Consider the following 24192-nt stretch of genomic DNA (forward strand, 5'->3'; position numbering starts at 1 on the left):
CAAGATACATTGGACCATTCAGGGTTGTAGCCCGGGTGGGCAAGGTAGCGTACATGTTGGATCTGCCAGCCGAACTCAGTTAGATCCACAGCACTTTCCATGTTTCGCAACTGCGGAAGTGCCTGGTGGACGACACCGTAGTGGTGCCTTTGGAGGACATCCAAGTTGATGGCAGCTTGAATTACATTGAGAGGCCAATGGCAATTCTCGACCGGAAGTCGAAGGATTTGAGGAACAAGAGGGTGAAACTCGTGAAGGTGAAATGGCAGCACCGGAAGGGGTCGGAGTGGACTTGGGAGCCGGTGGAAGAGATGATGGAGCACTACCCCGAGCTGTTTCAGGAACGAGCAGCAGACTTCGAGGACGAAGTCTAAAATAAGTGGGGGAGATTTGTAGCACCTGGTTTTTGGTACGTATTCTTTGTGATTAACTCTTTAAATATTTTCATTTTTGGCCTTGGACTCGGCGAGTTGATGGACTAACTCGTCGAGTAGAAGTGGGACAAGACGCGGGGTTAAAGCTATGGACTCGGCGAGTCGGGTCCCGGACTTGGCGAGTAGGTACTGGTCGGACAAAAACCCTAATCCGAGGGTTTGCACCCTATTTAAACACTTTAACTTGGCCTCTTTCGTCCCATTTACCTCCAGAGAACCTCCATAGCAAACCCTAGCCGTTGTTGAAGCAAATTAGAGCATTTGAAGAGTTTTTGGTGTGTTTGTGATCCAAGGTAGGAAGAGAAGCTTGAAGGAACAAGGAAGGACTGAAGGGGATCCGAATTGGTGCATCATTTGCAGCTCATTCAAGGTAAAAAGTCTGTACCTTGATCTTCCAATTGTTAGATCCCATTTTGGTGGAGTTTTAGGGCTTTATGAGCCATTTTAGCTAGCCAACCATGAATTCAAGCATGGTTGGGGATGAAGGTGCAGATCTAGGACCCTTGAAGGGTCACAAAGCAGAAAGGGGGTGCTTTTCCACCCAAGAAAGGCTCCATGCAACTCAAGGGTTTGTTTTAGGACCTTTTGAGCTTAAAGTCCCATGCAAGCACGTAAAGGTTGTAACTTTACGTGCTAGAACGGTCCTAGGAGCATAGATCTATCCTTTGATCAAGAGTTGCGCATCAGAAATCGAAGATCTAGTGAGAATATGCAACAGACTCGGCGAGTCCAAGCTTGTGTCCCAAATCAGTTGAGGGTCAAGAGGACCCAGTTGAGTGTGGAAAGGTTTTAGGGAGTCCCGGGGAGTGACCCAACGTTCTGGACTAAGCCATTGTTCGGGATATTCATGGGACTCGGCGAGTGCATGAACAGACTCGGTGAGTCCAAGGAAATCTTCTTATGGATGAAGATGAACTCAACGAGTTTTTCATACAACTCGGCGAGTCAAGGGTAGGACCTATTTATCAAATGAAGATGAACTCGACGAGTTGTTCATACAACTCGGCGAGTCGGATGAAGATTCAGTCGCTGTTCATTTAGAAGGAAAACTCGTCGAGTCATTGCCTAATTCGACGAGTAGAGTCGGGTATAAGGACAAATGGAAGGGTAGGGACTCGGCGAGTTGGTGAGCCAACTCGGCGAGTCAGGTCAACTGGAAGTTGACCTTGACTTTGACCTTGACTTTGACCTCGACTTAGTAGGGGTAAAATGGCCATTTTACCCTAAGGTCAGTTAGCAGTGTATGACTAAGTGTTTTGTGGGAATTATAGCGGAGGATTTCCGGAGCAGCAGCGGCAGCAGTCAGAGGATTCCCGCACAGATCAGAAGCTACTACGAGGTGAGTTGCCTTCCAGTAGCGGTGGGTTTACAGCCACAATGCCGACCCACCAGTAGGAGTTGTATGATTAGATGATTGTCTTTGTGATATAATCTAGGTTTGATACTACCTGATATGTTATATGCTGGCATGATATGTTACATGTGATAGTAGTAGAGTTCGGTTGTTAGGACCGAAGGGTAGGTCAGACACCCCAAATATGTCTGATAATATGTGTTGATATGTTTATATGCTGGCATGATATGTTATATGTGATAGCGGTAATAGGAGGGGAATAGTCTCCAAGTTCGGTTGTTAGGACCGACGGGTAGGTCAACACCCCAGAATGGCTTGACATGGGTAGGACGGCACCCCAGAATGGCCGCATGGGTGGGACGACACCCCAGAATGGCCGTACCGGGTAGGTCGGGCACCCCAGAATTGCCCGACAGTATGAATACTATGTGATTGTATGGTATGTGCTACGATGGGGGAACTCACTATGCTTCGTGCTTACAGTTTACAGTTTTGGTTTCAGGTACCTCTTCAGCGAAGGGGAAGGAGCTAGCGCGGTAGCAGCACATCATACACACATTGTTTTCCGCATTATGAGTTATTCTGGGATTTGTACTCTGACGTTATTATGTTTTTACGATTCAGTTTTCAGACACGAGACATGTTTTTATGAAATGTTATGATCGGTTGATATTTGGTTACAAATGTTTTGCAAATCACTTAATCAAAAATGAAATTTTTGGACGTGAAAATTGGGTCGTTACATTGTGTGTTGAGATATCCTGCTTATTGTTGTTGTGATATGTATACTGTGATTAATTGAGTTACCGAGTTGAGGGACTGGATGGTCCATATGAGTTATGGGACTAGAGGGTCCCACTGAGACACATTGACCGGAAGGTCTTATTGTAAGTATAGCCATGAGGGACTAATGGGATGTGTGTGGTATTTTGGGGAACTCATTAAGCTTCGTGCTTACCATGTTATGTGTTATGTGTTTCAGGTACTTCTCAGAATCACGGGAAGGCGCCGACTTGATTGTACACACGAGATGGAGTTGTGTTTCGACGATCCTGGATTTTATTCAAATAATTATGAGCACGTGTTTTGATAATTGATATATTGAGATTTTGTGAAATGTGTTGATGCCATTTATGTGAATTTAAAAATGAAAAATTTGTGCGAAAATTTACGGTGTTACAAAAGAATAGTTTATTCTGTAAGAATATTATTGATGTATTCTGATAGAATTGTAGTTAATTAGTTATATGTTTAATGTGCAGTTGTTACAAGTGTATCACTAAAAAATATTTGGCAATGAATTTTTGATAGAAATGACTTGAAGAATGGCTTGATGACCTAATGGGAAAGATTCCTTGTATAAAATTATTCTCATGCAATACAATTCTTACAGAATGTCAATCTCACGAAATGTCAATCTTATAGAATGCTAGCATATTTTGAAGTGGTTTAGAGGTCAAACATACACAAGACATCTAAAAATGAAACAAGAAAGTGAATGAGGTTTCTTTCAAGAATGTCGATATTTTTTTTGCAAGAGATTTCAGGAATGAATGTAGTTTATGTTCATAGTTGTATTCTTTAAGAATGAATGTAATTACCTATTCTAAACTATTAAACTTCGTTTTATATAAAATTTGCATTCATTAAAAATTATTGGTGTTGATAATATGTTTTTATAATATTATGTTCATAGTTGTATAACATTCTGACAGAATTACAGAATATCATTCTAACAAAATAACATTCTGATAGAATAATATCGGTTTATGTTTACAAATTACGTTTGAAATTGAATTAATTTGAAAAAAAATCAGATTTTTTAGATCAAAATCATCCCACAAATCTCGATTTTTCCTTTTTTAAATTTGTATCAATTGACTACAATGCCCTTATGCAAACACCACTCACCACCACCCAACATTATGACCACCACCCAACATCGCCACTCGCCTCCATCACCTGTCACCACCACCCATCACCACCCTCATCGCCCACCACCATCATTATCACTACCGACCACCACCACCACCACCAACCATCATCCTCATCCACTAGCCCCCAAAACCATCACCCAATACCATGCATCACCACCACCCCTACCAACCACCACCCACCCATCTCCACCACCCATCACTATCGCCCATACACCACCCACCATTATGACCACCACCCCACCCACCCCCCACCACCACCCGCCTCCACTACCCATCACCGCCACTCGCCACAACCACCCTCACCCACCACCCACCAAGACCACCACCACCTACCACAATCACCATCGACCGAATAACACCACCACCTACCACAATCACCATCGACCGAATAACACCACCACCTACCTCCACCACCCCATCCATCACCCACCAAAACCATCATACACCACCACCACACACCCATCACCATCCATCACCACCACCCGCCTCTACCACCCATCACCACCACCACCACTACCCAATACCCACCAAAACCACCACCATCACCACCCGCCTCCACAACCCACCAACCACCATCCACCTTCATCACCCACCACCAATCATCACTACTACCCGCTACCACCACTACCTGTCACCATCACCCCACCACAATTATCATTACCACCACCTACCCCCAACCACCACCACCCACATACCACCACCACCAACACTACTACCCGTCTCCGCCACTTATCTCCACCACCCTTCATCACCATCACCACTACCCACTACCACCGTCTCCACCACCAACGTCATCACCACTTACCACCCACTACCCACTACTCACCCACATCATCACCGCTTACCACCATTACGTACCACCAACACCAAACATCACCACACGCCACCACTACCCGTCATCACCCACCAATCAACACCACCATCACCAACCATTCCACAACCCACCATAACCATCACTCCCACCTACACACACACCACTATTCACGACCGCCACCACCCGTCACTACTACCCTTCACCCTCCCCCACCACAACTCACCATGTACCACCACTCATCTCCATCATATGACTACCACTCCCACCTACCATGTACTTAAGCTTAGGTATAGAACATTTTAAACGATGCAGTTTTAAATAAACACAAATCCAGTTTCATTTTCTCTTGTTTTTTTTAATAGAATACCATTGAATCGAGTTAAATTATGGATTGAAAAAAATCAATTATATATATTTTTATTGCAAATAAATCATTGAAGTTTGTAGGGAAAGTAAAACTCATTGTTTTTAACGAATATAACTCTATCTTTTTGTCATTCACTTGAAAAACTATATTCAATGATTTGTGAAAAGCTTGATTGAGTTATTGCATGTTCTTCTTTTATCTTTTATTTTATTATGTTTCATTTAAAATTTAATATTGTAGATTAAATGGTTATGACTTTTAAGGCTTTAAGTTCTTAGACACAATAAAGAAAAAAGAACATAAATTCGATTGGTTTAGTAAGTCACGTGATTAAGGAAGAATAATTAATGAGACATCAATGATTTGTTTGAATATATATGTGGATCAAAACTACATAGTTAAGATGGTTCTATATATAAGTTTAGGTATATAACAACCACATATTCCATAAACACACACACACACACACACACACACATATATATATATATATATATATATATATATATATATATATAGCTAGGTTATAATGTGGATGAACACCTATTGTGTGGATGTGTGGAAAATGCTATTTTGTGAGAATCACTAAAAGAATAAGTTGTTTAGTAATGTAAATACCTTTAACCTCACACAATTATTGTCATTTCCATGCATTCTCATTAATTCTTATTAATTTTTTTTCTTATGCATCGTTTTTTACTCATTTTCATTATTACAAAATACGACTCAATAAACATCCTAACAGAATGATAATAATAAAAAAAAGTCTATAATAACCTTATAGACGATTTAATTAAGGAGAATGCGTGATAACGACAATAGTTATTAAGATTGAACGTATTTACATTATCAAACAATATATTTTCTTTATCATTCTCACAGAATAATATTGCTCACACGTCCGCACAATAGATGTCAATAAAACATGTAAACATATATATATATATATATATATATATATATATATATATATATATATATATATATATATATATATATATATATATATATATATATAATTGTTTGTAAATATTAGGAAAATTGATTGTTTTATCATGTCACCGGTCTCTCGTTATTTTTGTGAGCTTTGTTAAATTGCCGCTTTATAAACTTAAAACACCGTTTAAACCCTTCAAAGCCCTAAAACACACAACCTCACAACTTTCACATCCCCGGCGAAATGCCAGGCCTTCTTACAGGTTCCGGCGATTCTTCCTCCCTCGTTCCCTTTTCCCCGGAGCTCCACACTCCTGCAGTCTACCCTCTCCACCACGGCCTTAAACCCCCAATCACTCCTCGCCTCTCAATTTCATGGTCAAGTGGTAACTCGTTACGCGTGTCGGTTTTCCGGTCACCTGAGACTACCAACACCATCGAAGATGAAGCTGAAGTTGGCGGGAAAGTAGTTGAGTTGAAGCTAAGTGGAGAAGATGTCCACAGTGAAGTCAATGATGCTGTGCGGTGGCGTAGAATTGTTTATGGATCAGTGTCTCCATTTGCGCATCTTCAGAATAAGAAAAACGCCATGGCAGCATTGTCGGAGTTGCAGCATTCAGCTCCTTCCCAATTGGAATGGTAATCATACTGCATATGATAAATTTAGTGACTTAGTGTATATATTGGCAATAACCCTGCACATTTGATAAAATTATGGAGAAGTTCGAAAATTGATAAGAGCATTCGCTTTTATGATCTTAGCTCGATTAATAAGAACAATGTCTTGTGAGTATCTATGCAGGAAGGTTTAATAACTTAGTAATTCTAGAATTAGAACAAGGGGAGTGAAATCCCCAATTTTGAAATTTCTTGATTTTCTTCTAAATTGAAGAACAAGTACTTGATTTTTCAACATTAATAGTGAGGGAATCAGGTCAAAATCTCGAGGACATTCGAATTTACTTTCTGATTGTTAATCTACTCCATCCTGGAAGTCATTTCTTATAGATTGTTGTCTCACTTCATGTAATCAGGTCAAAATATGTTCTTGAGTACAGCAAGGAAATAAATTCCCTTTTAGGAAACAGGAAGTCCAGACCTACCTCGTTAATTGAAGATCCAAAGACAGTATTAAAGGTATTTGTTTTCTTGAATTGTTTCTTTTCATCAAATTGTTAATCTTTATGTTTTCTTTATAAAATCTTCACAATAGATTGATGAGGAGCCAAGCTCACTGAAAGCTGCATGGGAGCTCCTTGAAATATTCTATGCCAACAAACAATCTCAGTCTTGGATCCCTGAACAGCTTGTTGATTGGTTAACTGTAAGTATACTTGTCTAAAGTCTAAACTTTTACAATGAGTTTAATCATCTTTTTATTCATTATGAATATGAATATAATACTTCTCTGATTCTCTCAGGATTATGATAGTTTGTTCTCTGGACAAGTGCCAACTGTCCATTTGAGATTGGTGGAATTTCAAGCACAACTTATTAATATACAGACAGTTGAAAATGAAGCTGCATATTGGCAAGCAATTTCTTCAGCACTTTCAGTTGGTTGGCTAGACATTGTAGTGAGTTTTACATACTTATAAGTTAAACCACAAAAAGGTTAATTAACATTTATAATAAATCATAATCATAAAAAGTTAAAAGCATCAATAATGTTTTAATTTTAGGTGAAGTTATTGCGTTTGCATGGATCTTATCAGCTTAATCAGCTAGGTTCTCGTGAGGTTTGTATTCAACTCAAGTAACATTGTTATTGTTAAGAGTTATATGTAGCTCAGTGTAGGGGCATTTACGTCATTTCTCATTATACAGACAGAGAATGGACTTGTGGAAGCAGTTGCTGTTCTAATATCAAAAATGCCACGTATGCGTGTGGATTTACCAGATGGAAAACTAGGTGAATGCTGTTACAACAAGTCTGATTTTATGAAGGTAAAACATTTTATGTTTAAAACAATGTTTTAACTTTTAAATAATCTTTTAATAAATATGGATATATTAATTATATATCAGGCATGGGAAAAATGGAGAGCACAAATTACAAAATTGGATTGCAGTGCATATTGGCTTCAATGCAGCCATCATCAGACAAAAGAAAACCTAAAAAATTTGCTTCAAATCATGTTGGGAAACATAAATACTCTCACTAATGCCACCTGTCATTGGGTAGAGCTATATATTGCTCATTTCCTATATATCAGACCCTTTACTTCGGTTAGTAATATTTATTTTTAAATCATAATTTGGTTCAAAGATTAATGACATCATCACATTAATATGTTTTTTTATATTCAGGGTTTAGAAAGTATGCATGTTTTAGCTCAAAAATGCATACAGCTAAAGCCTATATCAACTCCACATAAGCTCATGAGTCTTATAATTGGAATTCTTGGAGAAAATACAGAGGTAAAAATATTTTACTTCAACAAATTATTATTTATTTGATATCTAATTTGTTATTATTATTATTTTTTTTAGGTTATATTGGCTGAGTGCTCAAAATCATTTGGTCCCTGGTGAGTTAATCTGTAGTTTTTTAATCTTATACTTTATAATATTTTCGAATAATAATTATGTTTTTTTTTTTTAATTTGTGATAATAGGATGATTGCACATGCTACAGAGCTACTGACAGCTGGCAATATTCAAGCAGAAATTCTTTTAAAAGAAGAAAGACATAATTTAGGGGGAATTAGCATAGAGGAATCACATAGACTTGTTTATGCTCAAGTGTTATCTTCTCATGCGCTGACGTGGCAAGTGAGTATGCAAATCTTTTTTCTATTAAAAAGAACGCAACATTTCACTTTTTATAATTTTTTTTTTGTTTTTTTTGCAGATTGCTCCAGTATATTTAATATCTTGTATGAAACATGGAGTTGGATTGTTGGAAATTTTGTTATACAAACAACCCGTATATCATAGTCAAGTTCTCCTCAAGGTTGACTCGTTGACCTTCAAAGTGTATTGACTTTTTGACTTTTTGACTTAATGTTCAATTACTTTTCTACTGGAAACAGAATATTGAGATATGTCGTTTATATGAGCTTGATAGTGTGAGTGCAAATGCTATGAAGGTATTTTTATTAAATCAAAGGTTTTTTTTTTTTTTTTTTTTTTTTTTAATAAATGTTTTATTGAAAATTGTTTATAACAAAATGACATATTAACAGATTGTTGGAATGCATCACTGGAAACATGGTAGAAAAGGTTCCGGAATCTTCTGGCTACAACAGGCTCGTGATGAAGTTCGCCTTAATAGAATTGCTCAGAAGTTGTTTGACTTTGTTGGAAAGTCAATCTCTGATGAAAGTTTTGAGGTATGTATGTATGTATGTATGTATGTATGCATGTATGATTTGTATTAATACCTTATGTATATATGCAGCAATGGGAAGGATTAATTGAATTGATGGGCACTGAATCAAGAACTGTAGGGGGTCTTGAATTTTTACACAAGTAAGTTATGGTTTGCTTTTTGTTGGTTTATAAGAAAGGGGATAGGGGTAAAATAGTCATTTTACTAACGGTGCAAGTAAGAGGGACCAAAATCGCAATAAAATGAAACCATGAGGATTATGTATGAAAGAAAAATTAAAAATGGACTGAACCTGCCATTTTCACCAAACCACAGGGACCATTTCTGTCATTTACTAAAAGTTTTTTCTGATATTAAAAAATTGGTGGTGTTTAGGTATAGGGACTTCAAGAAGTCTCTTCAGCAAGTGCAAGATGGTGTTGCTACTGATGCTGCTAGAAAAGCTGGTGAATCCCTTATATCGGTATGTGATTATTTACTCTTTTGACATATTAATTTTGAGTAAATTACAAATTTGGTCCCTGTTTTTTACTCAAGCTTGCAAGTTTGGTCTAATGTTGGAAATCTTCCAAAGATGTTCTTAGTTTTGCATTTTGTTGCGGATTTAACATTGGAAAAATCTTTGCAATTTTGAGGAAAGTATAAGGACCAAATCTGCAATGAAATGCAAACTTAAGGATGACATACGCAAGATTTAAAAAATTAGACAAAAGATGTAATTTTGAGTAAAGCACAGGGACCAAATTTGTAATTTTCTTTATATTTGTTTTAATCCTTTTACCATGATGTTTCTTTTCGGAGTAAATTACATTTTTGGTCCCTGAGTATAAATTATTTTTTCAGTTTTTGTAATGTTCATAGTGACTATATTTGGGAGCAAACTTGTAAAAATTAGCTATACTCAGGGACCACAAATAGTTATTTTACATGGAACATGGACTGAAAACATTATAAGAACCCTAAATAAGGATTAAACCTGTAAAAGAAAACTTTTTGGGATCAAAATTGCAAAATATCAACTATACTCAGGGATCAAAAATGTAATTAAATCTTATTATTTTGTGACACAGATAATGAAAAACCCTTCTACGCCACAACGCTTTTGGCTTCCTCTTTTGTATGATTCGGTGAGCAAATTATAACATTTTTTTTTTCCGACTAAAACGACAACGCTTTTTCCATATGTGTAAAGTTTTAATATTATTTATTTATTTATTTGCAGTTGAAGTTGCTGACGTGGCAAGAGGGTCCTCTGTTAAATGTATCTCAATGTAACTTGCTATTGAATAAATTGCAAGAGTCAACAGTGGCAAAGCTGCGCCCTGATTTTGTGGAGGTGGGGCTGCCACCACACGCCCTCAGCTCTGTTAGGGCGGCTCTCGCCACTAATTTAGGGCGTGCTATTCTCGAAGAATGATCTGTTTCAAGGTTTTCAATTGTATTGACTTTTTTTTTTTTCATAAAATATCTAGTGAAATGTAATAGATAATGAATCATGAATATTATAACACATTAATACCCCATTTTCTATATAAAAGTGCACCCAAGTTATATCAAAACATTGCCAAAAGTATAAGTACAACATCTATATGTATGGATAGTAGTAGTATCTTATTTATCATTTGTAGAAAGTAAACAACAAATTAATTAACGAATGCTATTTTATCATCTTTTATGTTGTCAATTTCGTCTATAATTGTTTTGCAAGATTTTCTAACTCAATCTTAAGTGCAAACCAACGTCTTGATTATTGTTGTTCACAAATTTGTTCGATAAAGTCAAGTCGGGTGTCATTGTAGATATTTGTATCCCTAAATATATTTCAAAAATCGATAAAAACATTACAAATCGAAAGATACTTACATTTCCCTCTCTCAAATACCTCTTTAACTCGGGTTTCAATAGAAACCAAGTTGTTTTCCACGTTAAGGAAAACACCTAAAAAATCACAACGCACCACATCTTCAAAATTTTCTTCTTGAGATGATTCATTACAATACAAGTCTTTGTACGTCATAAAAAAAACATCTCCAACTTTTTTCAACATCCCTAAGCATACAAGTCGCCTTATTTGCATCTGTTATGGTGTACCTTATCATAATCTTTCCAGCTCATATGCATATTCTTTATTTAGATACAAGGGACCAATATATAAGTTTTATGTAGAAAGTGTTACCAAAACTGTCAAAGGTTAATATTTATGCAAAAACTGTTGCTAAAAATGTTGCAAAAGCTGTCAAAGGTTAATAATTATATAGAAACTGTTGTAAAAACTGCTGCAAAAGCTGCCAAAGGTTAACATTTATAGAGAAACGGTTGCTAAAATTGTTGTAAAGCTAAAAAAGTTTATTTAAAAAGGAAAAAAAACCCACCTTATGCTGTCATAAAGTCAAAAAAATATTTAGGGAACATTTAGAGCAAAACCTAAAACTACAATGTCATTTCCCTTTTTAGTGCATATGTATTATGTAACATAATTTTATTTTACGGTTTAGATGATTGTTTTGTGATTTTTTTTCACAAATCTTCAAATCGGTTTATTAATGCACATTTGGTGGTGTTTTGATTGAAAAGTATTATCTAGAAAAATCTTTTTATTGATAAAATTAGACAAATTTTTTTGATGTTATAATATTCATAGTTTAAAATTTTTCATTGAGCTCTAAATGCTGAAAAAACGCAGAAAAAAAAATGCAAAGTTTGATATGTTTTAAAATAATAAACAAGTGTAATGAATTAGATAAACTTACAATTAATCATTCAGTTGTGAATCATCAATTCTTACAGTTCCTCATATTTTAATTGTTCCTATTAAAGTATAGAGTTTTCTGTAGTTTTTGGAAATCTAATAGTTTAGTATATATAAGTCTAAAGTTTTCTATAGTTTTTGGATATCTAATATGTTAGTCTATGAGTTTCTATTTTACTTTGGAATCTAATAATTTACTCTAAGGTTTTCTACTGTTTTTTGTATATATATATATATATATATATATATATATATATATATATATATATATATATATATATATATATATATATATATATATATAGAGAGAGAGAGAGAGAGAGAGAGAGAGAGAGAGAGAGAGAAAGAATTAGGTTCAAATGTTTTCACTATCTATTGTGTGCCTGTATGATTGATTATGGACCAATCATTTTAGTTATTTTAAGAAAGTAATTAATGTTTATTAAATGCTGAAGATGTAATTAATACCTATTATATCTTTAACATGTAATATGCATTGATTATTTTCTTAAAATAACTAAAATGATTGGTCCAGAATCAGTCATACATGCACACAATAGATAGCGAAAACAAAATAACCTAACCCTATATATATATATATATATATATATATATATATATATATATATATATATATATATATATATATATATATATATATATATATATATATATATATATTGAAACGTTATTAGTTACAATTTGCCTTCCTTATTACTACCATTCTTCTTCCATTAAGTTGATAGTTAAAACGCTTTCGCTTTGATACCAGATAACCCTAATCCATGGCGCAACTTGGAGATGACGAGCTAATCTCCATTTTCAAAAGAATTAACAACCCAGATGACCGAAGATCCTTCTCTCAAGTATCCAAACAATTCTTGAAACTTGCTTGTAGTCGCTTAACTAATTTACACATTGCATTTCCTGATTTACTCTATGATATCCTACCCGAATCCCCAAATCTTGTCACCTTTGAATGTCATAAACCACTTTCAAACACCCACATGAAACTCCTCGCGCATTCATGCCCCAAGCTCCGGTACATGAACCTCAGTTTAGAAAAAAACACCGATTCTCAAGCGGATTCCATGATAGAGGTTGATTTTGATAACAATGGTTTGTGTGAAGTTACAAATGCTTGTAAGAATTTGTATTACGTGTCTTTAAGTCGGAGGTTACATGTTGGAGATGTCGAAGTTACTTCTCTTGTAAGATCATCTAAGAATTTAGCAGTTTTGGATTTGAGTGGATGTGTTAGTGTCACAGATGAATCACTCAAAGCTATTGCAGAAACAACAAGTTGGTTACGTGTTTTGAATTTACAAGGTTGTTACTTGATTACCGATTTGGGTTTGAAGTATCTTTCAAATGGGCATGTGAGGCATTTCTTGGAGGAGCTTGTTTTGGCTGAATGTGATAGGATTAGCGATGATGGCATTTTATACTTGAAGCAAATTCGTTGCTTAACTGATCTTAATCTATCAAAGTGTGGGGTTAACATTACAGACGTTGGGGTTGGTGCTTTGTTGCAACTCCCAAAGATAGAAAGATTGGATCTCTCTTGGTTGATAAACGTAACTGATATTTCATTGTTTGTTATTGGTGAACACTATTGGAAACTGAGGGCGATTTCTTTAACGGGTTGTGAGGCTGTTACAAGTGAAGGTTTGCTTGCTTTTGAAGATCATGAAACATTGGAAGAGCTTGAGTTCTTTTCATGTCACAATTTTTCTTGGGAAGATGTGGTGATACTTGCATCATCTTGTGAAAGGTTGAAGTACCTTGGGTTGACTCGGAGAATGGTGACGCCCATGCCAGAGGCAGTTCATAATGATTTCTATGTGATCAACAACTGCTGGATAGATTGGGAATGATCAAAGAAGATATTGCTTTTTCTATGTTTTAGCAGAAATAATGGAGTATGGATGAATATGGAATAAAGCTAGTTTTAGGGGAGTTAGTAATGGTGTAATGACATTGGAATTTGTGTTTATCCTATTCAAGATGATATTTCTTTTTCTATGTTAGTTTTTGTCCATCTAATCTACTTATTACATTCATAAAAGTTTCATTTATAATCATTTTAATTAATATAAATCCTTTTTTTTTCTATGTTTTATTTCTTTGTTTCTCAATTTAACATGATTATTTGGTTTGTTATTATCTTAATATACCTAATGAACAAAACCGTAAATCTATATCCTAATGGTGCACGGTGTGTTCTCGTATCTGCCGCCCCCGCCACCCCGCTCCGATCTTTTTCCTACTTTTATGTTCATGAGAATCGGGACAAACATGTGGCTGTGGGAACCTTTTGTGTCATATCGAGTGGCTGGGACAATATTCTCTTCGGTAACCATGTGCCACATCGGCAGAGGTGGTTCCCCTTTGGTGCCCATAGTCGCACCGACAACCCTGTTTTTTTCGGACGTACTGTAAATTTTTTCGAATTTTCCATTTTTGTACTATTATGCCACTACGTAAAAAAAATATGTCACCTGCAACATCTATTATAATCCTGTGTCCCACCCACCCACCTCCCATTCCACTCCCACTTTGTGTTTCCTGATATCAAGACTATGACCACCTCCCATCCCACTCCCACTTCGTGTCTCTTGATATCAAGATTTCGTTGGAAAAAGGGAACAACCAATAACCATCCCAAATATTGTTTTGGTTAGAAGTAGATTACATAATTTAAAAAATAAAAGTCCTTGAAAGAACTAGTTAAATAAATAATCTAAAATTTAATTCCAAATACATTTACATCGGAAAAATAATTCATAATACCCGTTAGATTTTTTCGAGTATTTATGGTTTTACACGTTATGTAAATAAGAAAAAGAGTAAATACAATGTATGATAGAAATAAATGAAAGTATGGTGCTATAACACAAATCTATGGTAATATATAGCCATTTCTTGCATATTCTTTTGATAATGAAAAAGTTTGTAAAATATGGAAGCTAATTTTTATTTTGTGTAAAGGCCAGGAAGCAACAATGGTACTTATTGAGTTGAATTAAAAGATCATAGGATGTCAAATATTGTTGCAAAATGAAAAATAAATGGGAATTCTACGGTTGAATGTTTTAATGTCTTGTAATGTCCTGTAATATTGTGTGGCTTTAGCTTTATCCTTGGAGTGAAAACTTTCTTGCTGTTGAAAAAAAACTATGAATTCTACATATGAATGAACTAACCCTCAATACTTTAAGTCCTTCAAATATAAATAATTTAGTTCTAGACTTTGTTGGAAAAATCATCACAGAAAGACGAATAAGTATGCATTAGATGACAATTGTTCCAAATTTGTTCGTATAAAATATGTTTGGAAGATGGATCAATGTGTTTATCGACTGCATCACATGACCAACTTTATGTGATGCATGCTATCTAAATTAATAGATATTGAATGACAGTCCAAATATATTAGCGAAGCCTAAAAAGATTCAATCATGACGTAGTCTACCGTCAAAATTGAGGTATAAAAAAGTTTTTTTGCAATAATAATATACACATCAAATACTTTGATGTATAAAGAAGTTTTTTGCAATGAATAATGTATAATCAGTTGCTTATTATTAGAGTTGTTATAATGTGTATCAATTTTAACCATGCGACATTACAAATGAATGTCTTGACTAATATCTTTGCGTATTCTAATTGTATAGAAAAATATGATTATAGATAGTTTTAATTTCTATTTTGTCCAAATGTAAATTATGGGTTTTGTTATTTAATGAAAGAGTTGAGCCGATTTCCACTTTTTACAATAGAAATCTAAATATCCGGGCATGCAACTAGTTCGTATAGTTTTAAATGGAATAAAACCATTTTGAAATTGAATTGGGATCATAGAGGTTTCTCTAATAACATTTATATATCTTGGGTTGGGTTAGGATGGGTTGAGTAGAGGTGTCATAAAAATCGAAACCAATCAACTCGCCCTAAATGCATGTGTTCTCTGATATTTGGTTTTGGGTAATTCGATTCGGATTCGGCCAACTGAATTATGATAGTCTTATTTGGTTCGATTTTAGTTGATTTTTCATTATTTTAGGTAAACCAAATAGCATGAAGAAGCCATTTGATTGCTTTTTATATACTATTGTATGATTGTAAGAACGCAAAACTATTTTTCAAGAAAGTTGTAAGATTATTTTGCTTCTGATTTTCAAGAAGAAAGAAGAAATAAATCGAAATTGAAACCTCAAACCTCTGTAATTGACTGATTTTATTCAAAGATTGAGACCGTTGCTCTCTAGGATTGGAGACGACTCAATAGCCATTATTAATATCTGCATAGTAGCAAAGAAATTGAATCGTTTTAACTTCCCCAAGTTTCAGTTGATTTTCTCACTTTTGAAGTAAATACGATGCATGCGTGCTTTCTTGTGTGGCTGGTAGTGAAAAAGATGCATGCGTGCATGCTTTCTTCTGAAGTAAATATCTGCATAGTAGCAAAGAAATTGAATCGTTTTTAACTTCCCCAAGTTTCAGTTGATTTTCTCACTTCTGAAGTAAATACGATGCATGCATGCTTTCTTGTGTGGCCGGTAGTAATACCTAATTTTATTTGGGCTGAAAATTCAACTTAGGCTAATATATATACAATTTTTTTGGACCCTATGATTTAATGGGTTCTATTCATGGACACACTTTGAACTCTCTTTTAACCGACCTGTTGTTAACATTAAAACATACCGAAAGACCTACAAAATTTTGGTGAAGTTTATGACTCAATGTTGTAAAGAGATGCGGCTAACTTACTTTGCAAATTATCTTATCATAAAAGTGTATTTTTAATACTAGGTTCAAATTAATATGCATTTTAGTGCATACCACATCCCTTTTATAAAACAAAGACAATATAGAATTGAAATTTCAAACAATTTACCCGGTAGAACGTATCTAAGCCCTGCAACTAAATAACATTAACAATACCTATTAAACCAAACCTTATTCGGTTTATTAGGTAGTCTTAGAGATGTTAAAAAATGATTAAGTCCAAACAAATAAACCAAAACCTGATAGAATTGGTGAATAACAAATGTAAAGGCTATTCAAAGACAAAAATATAACCAAACCATTTATAAATATATACTAATTAAAAATAATTATTCTAGTTTTTTTAGATATAATATCATTAATAATTGTATCCATTGTATCAAATACATAACTATAGTAAAAACTTTTACACAAGTCTACCAATTTAAAGAAAACTACTTCATGTATTTATCTCACATACAAAATCATTAATAATAATATCAAGATGAATAAAAACAAACATTTGTTTTGTGGTTGTGTTTAGTGTCTTCTATCTGGTTGGTCTGAAGTTTGAATCCAAGGAAACCAATTTCATTTTTTGTTCCGAAAAAAAAGTATCATGTTTAATGTCATCTAACATACCTTTACCGATACATAAAGTAGTCAAATCATTGGTTATTTCTCTGTGACATCGATGACTTTAAGTAATTCTTTGACAATTTTAATTTTGAAAAATTTCTTTCTATGGATGCTATAGTAACAAAAATGGTTAATAAGATTCTATATGCAATAAGATTCTATATGCAATAAGATTCTAACTGTCAAGATTTAGGATTAATCGACATAACATAATCGATTAATCCATTCTATTATTGCTTGATTGCTCCATAGGCTGTTAGTTTACAATTCGTCGACTCGATTTTCCCCATTTTGTTAACACCTGCACATCTTCTTTGTCTTCTTTATGAACAAAAATACCTATACATATGTTATTGCTTCTTCCTACTTTTTGCAATGTATCAAATTCGCTTTGAATTTGGCTTCTTTCTTGTTTCCTGTTATTTATCTTTTTTATCTTAAAAATAGATTAGTGATTATATATCAATATTACATAATCCATAAAAAATTTGGGGCCCTTAGAACAATAGACTCTCGGCGGTCGCCTCTATTGCCCACCTTTCAGGGCATGACTAGCGATATTGGGAGTTGTCGGCCAAAGGATGAAGGGTTCAAGTGTGTGTTAGCCGTTCTAAAAAAAATGTAAGTATATTTTAGGGATAATCACAAAACAACCATATAAAATGGAATATTCTCTTAAAATAATCACCTTTTCATTCATTTGGAAAAAATGACCAAAGATCTTTGAAACAAGACATGTCAGACATAAAGTTTGGATTTTAGAGTGCCGACTTCGGATTTTGGACAAATTTTTAAATAAAAAACCATTCAAGGCAACCAATCTCGACAAATTATGAAGAAGAGCAACGACGATGCACTCTTGTTTAAGTGGTTCAAGCTTTAACATTTACGTATGCATACATAGAAATCAACCCTCTACTAGATGAAACTACGGTATTGAAGCTTTCGGTCTTTTGAGCAATGAAAACCTATTTAGGCATTACTTTCACTTATTTTCTAGATAAGGATGAAGATTATATGTGGTAAACAACTGATATAAGGAAAATTTATTGAAATGCTGGAGAAATTTAGCATCTAAGTGAATCCATTATGCAAAAAACCAATCTAAGCAAACAATAGTAATCTAGTGATCCAATTTGGGTTTTATCTTTTTGTATGTGGTTTTCATCAGTTACACTCTTTTGGTTATTTTGATGTCAGTTTAAAACTAATCATGTTAGGGGAATTAAACTATGAAATATTTGATGATTGTTTTTTGTAAACTGCAAACATGTGTAATCCTCATGTGGTTAAATTTTTGATTAACCCTATTTTTCGTTTATAAAATATAAATATTAAACATAAACAATTTTTTGCTTAATGTTTGTTCTATAGTCCTCTTGACATCCATAACTTGCTAATAAAGACAGTCTAAAAAAGGCTTTAAAACTTTTAGGGGGTGAAAATGTAAAATTGAAATTTTTACAACTTGAGCAGAACCCAAAAATGTCGATATGCTCCATCTTCGGGGCTACTCCAGCTTTCAAAGTTCAAACCTTCATAATCTTCCACTCTGAAAATCTGTCCTAATCTAATTTAAGCACCGATGAGTTCATCAGGTAGAGCTTTTGGTGCAATTTTCTACAGACTCTCAACTGCGGCTCCCCTGAGGTGCCCCAATTTCTTCCCTATTCAAGGTTAAACCCTTCTCCCTTATCGCATTTCCAACGATGCTTAAAGATTCCATTCATTTGATTTTTTTCAAAATTCAACTGGGGTTTCCCTCGAAATGGCTACTTTCTTTATGCATTTGTCATTGTTCATTGCTGAAATCTCGTGTTTTGGTTTTAGGGGCTGTTAGGTTAAACACGAATCTATCTTCTTCATCAATGTATTCATCTTGTGCAAAATGGGCTATTACTCCAATTAAGTTCCAATCTTTGAATTCTGTAAGAAAGATTTGGACACGTGGGCCTCTCTGTATGGGAAGAAGGTCCTGCAAAATTGCAGGCAGGAAGGTAAGAATTCATACGTGCTTCCGCTTGTTTGTTTATAGGGATTTCACTACCGAAATCAAATTTAAAAGTCGTCCAAAATTAATTTCAGTTCTTCAAGGAATACTAACAACAGAAGCTTGCTCGTGTTCAATTCATCACAAAAACTATATGAATTTTGAACATGGAAAATCGTAGATTTGACCCATTTTGCATATTTTTCTTCCTGTGCATCCGTTTTGATATTTTTCTTAGGGATTTAATGTTCTAGATTCAATTTTCCTTCTGAGAGATAATAATGTTAGTGGAAGTAAGGTTTTTTATTGCTTAATCATAATGTTTCTGCATTCATTATTAGGCCTAAATGCAGGGGGCTCAAGATGCAAAAAAGGCCAAACTTTATGCAAAAGTTGGAAAGGAAGTTGTATCTGCGTAAGTTTATAAAATTCTTTACTCATCCACTCATGTGGAGCTTAAAATATTATCTTTTTATCAAGTATGTAGTTATAAAAATAAAACACAATTAAAATATTACATGATTGCTATGTTTTTTCACAATTGATATTTGTGTCATTTTGATTAGTGTCTTAATACATTAAGCCATTAAGTCATTATGTATAGGTTAAGTAATAAAGAAACAGCCATGTATAGCTTTCTTGATGAAGTTCTTAACCAATTAAGCCCATTACATTTACAGAGTGAAGAAAGGTGGACCAAATCCAGTATCAAATACAAGTCTTGCAGCTCTTCTTGAAAAAGCTAAAGAGCTTGATGTTCCTAAAGAAATCCTAGAAAGAAACATCAAGAGAGCTTCTGATAAAGGCCAAGAAGCATACATTGAAAAAATCTATGAGGTAATTCTTAAATCATAACTAAATTACACAATTCTTAAAAAAAAGGTCAACAACATTAAAGAATCTATACTTTGGGTTTTTTTTTTTAAAGATTAAACCTCAAGTTTATTTCTTTTCTTAATTAAAGGCATTGCATTTTTTCCGATTTGAAATTTTTAGCAAGTTTATTGTTAATCTTCGGGTTTTAGACAAATTTTTTTTTTCTTGAAAAACCCTCAACTTTTATTTCCCGAAAAAAATAATCATGCTTTTTTTTTTTTTTTTTTTTTTTTTTTTTTTTTTTTTCTGAAATAACCCTCAACTTTTTTTGGGTTAATCTTATAAAAGACCTTATATTTTGTGTTTTTTCCGGGATTAAACCAAATCTTTATTTTTTTCCATAAAAAGACCTTGTACATTTTCATTTTTTCCAAAAAAACCCTCAACTGTCTTTCTATTTTTTTTCCGAAAAAACCCTCAACCTATCAACTATTTCCAAAAAAATCCTCTTAACTTTTTTAGTTTTTCTCACAAAAACCATCACATTTTACAATTTTTTTTTTGGAAAAAAATTACTAAAAGGGCCAGATCTGAAAAAATGAAACAAATGTAAGGTCTTCTTCAGGAAAAAAATAAAGTTGAAGTTCAATCCTTAATAAACACAAAATATAAGGTCTTTTATGAGATTAACCCACTTTTTTTTCTTGTCAAATACGAGGGTTTTTCGGAAAAAAGTAAACTTTTGATTTTTTTTTTCGGAAAAAATTGTCTAAAACCGAAAGATTAATCGAGATAAATGGAACAGCACAAGGTCTTTTTCAGGAAAAAGATAAACTTGAGGTTTAATTCGACAAAATCCCAAAATATAGGGTCTTTTATGATACTATCCCAAAAAAAAAAATCTAATTTAGTCTTTTCTTTTAAACCTCAGGTATATGGTTATGGTGGAGTTGGAATCATAGTTGAGGTTTCAACCGATAAAATCAACAGATCAGTGGCGGCTGTGAGGGAAGTGGTGAAGGATTGTGGTGGCAAGATGGCGGATCCTGGTTCCATTATGTTTAAATTTAGGCGGGCCCGCGTTGTTAATATCAAAGTTACAGATGCTGATAAAGACACACTGCTTTCAATTGCTTTGGATTCGGGTGCTGATGATGTCATTGAACCTTTCATTGATGAAGATGATGACTCTGAAGAAGATAACTCTGAAAGGTATCTTTAAAGATTCACTTTTGGTTTAAATATACGGAAGTCTCCATAAAAAAGAAGGTTTTTTATGTGAAAATATGTTTTTTTTGTATAAATATGATTTTATACATCAAAGAAACAAAATTTTGAAAAAAAAGGTGTAAAACAACTAAATTTTGGACCAAATTTGTAACAATATTTTGAAATCTGGGCCAAAAGTGTAAATTTTGGACCAAATTTGTAATAAAATTTAAAATCTGGACCAAAAGCGTAGATTTTGGACCAAATTTGTTACAAAGTTTTGAAATCTGGGCCAAAAGTGTAAAATTTGGACCAAATTTGTAATAAAATTTTAAAATCAGGGACAAAAGTGTAAATTTTGGACCAAATTTGTAATAAAATTTTGAAATCTGGGCCAAAAGTGTAAATTTTGAAAGTGGGATGACCTGTTTACCGGGTAAAATGGTCAAAATGAATACAATTACCGGTTTTTGGGACTTAATTGAGTAAAAAAAATATGTAAGGACTAAATCGATTATGAGACGAAAATATAAGGACTTTTATGGAGATTTCCCTTAAATATATTGTCATTGATTCCTGATTCTGATTCTTAAATGGAGTTAATTATTTTCATACTTTTTAGATACTATAAAATTGTAAGCTCTTCGGATAATTATATGGAAATACTATCAAAGTTGCGTGAAGAGGGAATTACTTTTGAGCCTGATAATGGATCCGAGCTACTTCCCTTGACCCCAATTGAGGTATATGCTAATTAATCTATAGAAGGGTATTTTAGTCATTTCACTGATGGTCATACTTTAGATGTTGTTATGCAAATTGGAGATGCAACGAGACACTAATTTGTTGGTGAATCACAGGTGGATGATGAAGCTATGGAGTTAAACAAGGAACTTATGTCGAATTTACTTGATCTTGATGATGTTGATGCTGTTTATACTGATCAGAAATGATTAAATAAAAGATAATTTGGGAGTTTTGGTAAGAATTGCAATGATATTGTACAATTTTGTATGAACTCTAGTATTGAGTTCTATTATTAATATGAGAACTTAGACAGTTATACTTGGTGATTTTTCTTGAGGAATAAACTAGTCTATCTAGTTTTAGATAGTTACATTTTTGAAAACAGAAAAGTTATTTCATTCCTTTCATATATTGCATGGTGTTCTTGAGACATGTTGTATTGATTTAATGTGAATGATGTTTGTTTTATGATTTGTTGATTTTGTGTTCTATCTTTTATTGCACCATTTCAAGCTGTTAACATTCTTGTATTTATACCACATCAATGATACATAATGATCAATCTTTCTATACCAAGGCAACTTCTAACCTTGCTTTATAAGATGTTATGCACAAGAAATATCAAGAATAATAAAGTCCAACTCATTGCTTAGGGTTTGAATCGGGAGTATGATATTGAATATGGAGAGACTTTTGCTCATGTATTGCGGGTTATGTTGTTCGGCCATAGTGTACTTGTCATTGCATTTGCTTGTTAATGAAAATTCTATCAAATGGATGCCAAGAATGCGTTTCTTGATTGTTATCTTCGTGAAGAAATCTATATGCAACCTCCCGTAGGTGTATTTTATTCCAAATGACCTTGTCGGTTACAAAAGGCTTTCTATGGTCTCAACGAGGCACCATATGGTTAGTTTGAGAAGTTTGGTTTGGCTATTATTTCCTCTAGGTTCTTTACTAGTTCTTCCGACTCTTGATCACTAGTATTATGCTTTTATATGTGGATGACTTGATTATCTTTGACAATGAAACCATTGGGATCCATGATCTAAACTTCTATCCATTCTAGATTTGAGATAAAGGATCTTTGGCTTCTCCATTACTTCCATGGATGGGAGTGGTAAAAAACTCATGTCGTTTAGTGTAGTATTAAAACTCGAAAACGAAATTGATAAAATATTAAAATGTGTTTGTCGTGTTTTGTATGATTATTTATGAATAAAACAAATTAAAAGTTTTATTTATTTATTTATTTATTTTTTTCGTGTTGGTCGTTTTTATTGTGTTTCAGTTGAGTTGTTTTTGTGTTAGTATAGCAAAACACATCATTGTTTCATGTTATGTCTGTGTTATATAAAAATTGTTGTGCCTTATCTTGTCATTTAGCTAAAAACATGAAATGACTATGCAATTTGCCACCACTTTCCACGGACTTCAAGTAATATCCGATGTCACAGGTGCCTACCCATGTTAGGCCAAGTATGTCAATGATCTTCTCCCCATTGTTGGAATAGTCTATGTTGTTTTATTGATCTAGTCTATATATGTTGTTCATGTTTGGAGCCGATTTTTGTAGGTTTTCATCTCTAAAGTGAAGGTATATAACTTCTCCATCTCATGTAACGTCTTGATTTTCATGGCAAAATTTTCATTTTTATAAAACAACATTTCATTCATTTGTGACAAATACCAATGTTTTACATTCAAAAGTCATTTATCTTATTTCAAAGTATATGCGGAAACAAGTTGCAATGCGTGTGTACAACTAGGACTGTCAAATTGGGCAGTCGTGTCGTGTTTTGTTTGACACGACACGACAAAGTTTTGGATGACACGAACATGACACGACACGATGTCGTGTTTTTTTTCATTAACACGAAAACGAACCAATTAAAACACGGCAACACGACACGACACGACACGAAAAAGATAATATTACATAACTATTAGTGTATTTCATTCATACTTAAAGATATATAACACGACAAAAACGACAAACACGACAACCACATGCGTAATCATGTCAATTTCGTGTCGATTTATGAACATGAAAACGACACGACACGACATCGTGTTTTTTAATCTTGACACGA

The 24192-nt window shown here is 33.9% G+C and overlaps 4 protein-coding genes across 4 annotated transcripts; all 4 read left to right on the plus strand.

The window, feature by feature from the left end:
• The first annotated feature begins 3674 nt into the window (after positions 1-3674).
• Positions 3675-5151, plus strand: LOC128126765 (pollen-specific leucine-rich repeat extensin-like protein 3). Its single transcript, XM_052764873.1, has 2 exons — positions 3675-4209; positions 5147-5151. Exons 1-2 carry the CDS (start codon positions 3675-3677, stop codon positions 5149-5151), a joined length of 540 nt encoding a protein of 179 aa, XP_052620833.1.
• Positions 5152-6021: 870 nt separating this feature from the next.
• Positions 6022-10735, plus strand: LOC111877584 (nuclear pore complex protein NUP85). Its single transcript, XM_023874098.3, has 17 exons — positions 6022-6481; positions 6877-6979; positions 7056-7166; positions 7264-7419; positions 7525-7581; positions 7670-7789; positions 7871-8071; positions 8153-8263; positions 8336-8373; positions 8461-8617; positions 8697-8798; positions 8878-8934; positions 9031-9177; positions 9246-9316; positions 9552-9639; positions 10247-10303; positions 10399-10735. The coding sequence occupies exons 1-17, from the start codon at positions 6087-6089 to the stop codon at positions 10591-10593; spliced, it is 2166 nt and encodes a 721-aa protein (XP_023729866.1). The 5' UTR covers positions 6022-6086; the 3' UTR covers positions 10594-10735.
• Positions 10736-12710: 1975 nt separating this feature from the next.
• LOC111877580 (uncharacterized) lies at positions 12711-13802 on the plus strand. Its single transcript, XM_023874093.1, has one exon. The coding sequence runs from the start codon at positions 12711-12713 to the stop codon at positions 13800-13802; it is 1092 nt and encodes a 363-aa protein (XP_023729861.1).
• Positions 13803-18788: 4986 nt separating this feature from the next.
• Positions 18789-22590, plus strand: LOC111877583 (probable transcriptional regulatory protein At2g25830). Its single transcript, XM_023874097.3, has 7 exons — positions 18789-19013; positions 19168-19334; positions 19681-19742; positions 20008-20164; positions 21075-21355; positions 21975-22095; positions 22213-22590. Exons 1-7 carry the CDS (start codon positions 18923-18925, stop codon positions 22303-22305), a joined length of 972 nt encoding a protein of 323 aa, XP_023729865.1. The 5' UTR covers positions 18789-18922; the 3' UTR covers positions 22306-22590.
• Positions 22591-24192: the final 1602 nt, after the last annotated feature.

Source organism: Lactuca sativa, chromosome 6 (genome assembly GCF_002870075.4).
Source record: "Lactuca sativa cultivar Salinas chromosome 6, Lsat_Salinas_v11, whole genome shotgun sequence".
Classification (NCBI taxonomy): domain Eukaryota; kingdom Viridiplantae; phylum Streptophyta; class Magnoliopsida; order Asterales; family Asteraceae; genus Lactuca; species Lactuca sativa.

Excerpts from the sequence above, each read along its gene's own strand:
- LOC128126765 (XM_052764873.1), top strand. The coding sequence starts at position 3,675 with ATGCCCTTATGCAAACACCACTCACCACCACCCAACATTATGACCACC.
- LOC111877584 (XM_023874098.3), top strand. The coding sequence starts at position 6,087 with ATGCCAGGCCTTCTTACAGGTTCCGGCGATTCTTCCTCCCTCGTTCCC. Across the intron at positions 8,374-8,460 it reads TCAAAATCATTTGGTCCCTG|GATGATTGCACATGCTACAG; the intron begins GTGAGTTAATCT and ends TTGTGATAATAG. Across the intron at positions 10,304-10,398 it reads TTCCTCTTTTGTATGATTCG|TTGAAGTTGCTGACGTGGCA; the intron begins GTGAGCAAATTA and ends ATTTATTTGCAG.
- LOC111877580 (XM_023874093.1), top strand. The coding sequence starts at position 12,711 with ATGGCGCAACTTGGAGATGACGAGCTAATCTCCATTTTCAAAAGAATT.
- LOC111877583 (XM_023874097.3), top strand. The coding sequence starts at position 18,923 with ATGAGTTCATCAGGTAGAGCTTTTGGTGCAATTTTCTACAGACTCTCA. Across the intron at positions 21,356-21,974 it reads GAAGAAGATAACTCTGAAAG|ATACTATAAAATTGTAAGCT; the intron begins GTATCTTTAAAG and ends CATACTTTTTAG. Across the intron at positions 22,096-22,212 it reads TTCCCTTGACCCCAATTGAG|GTGGATGATGAAGCTATGGA; the intron begins GTATATGCTAAT and ends GGTGAATCACAG.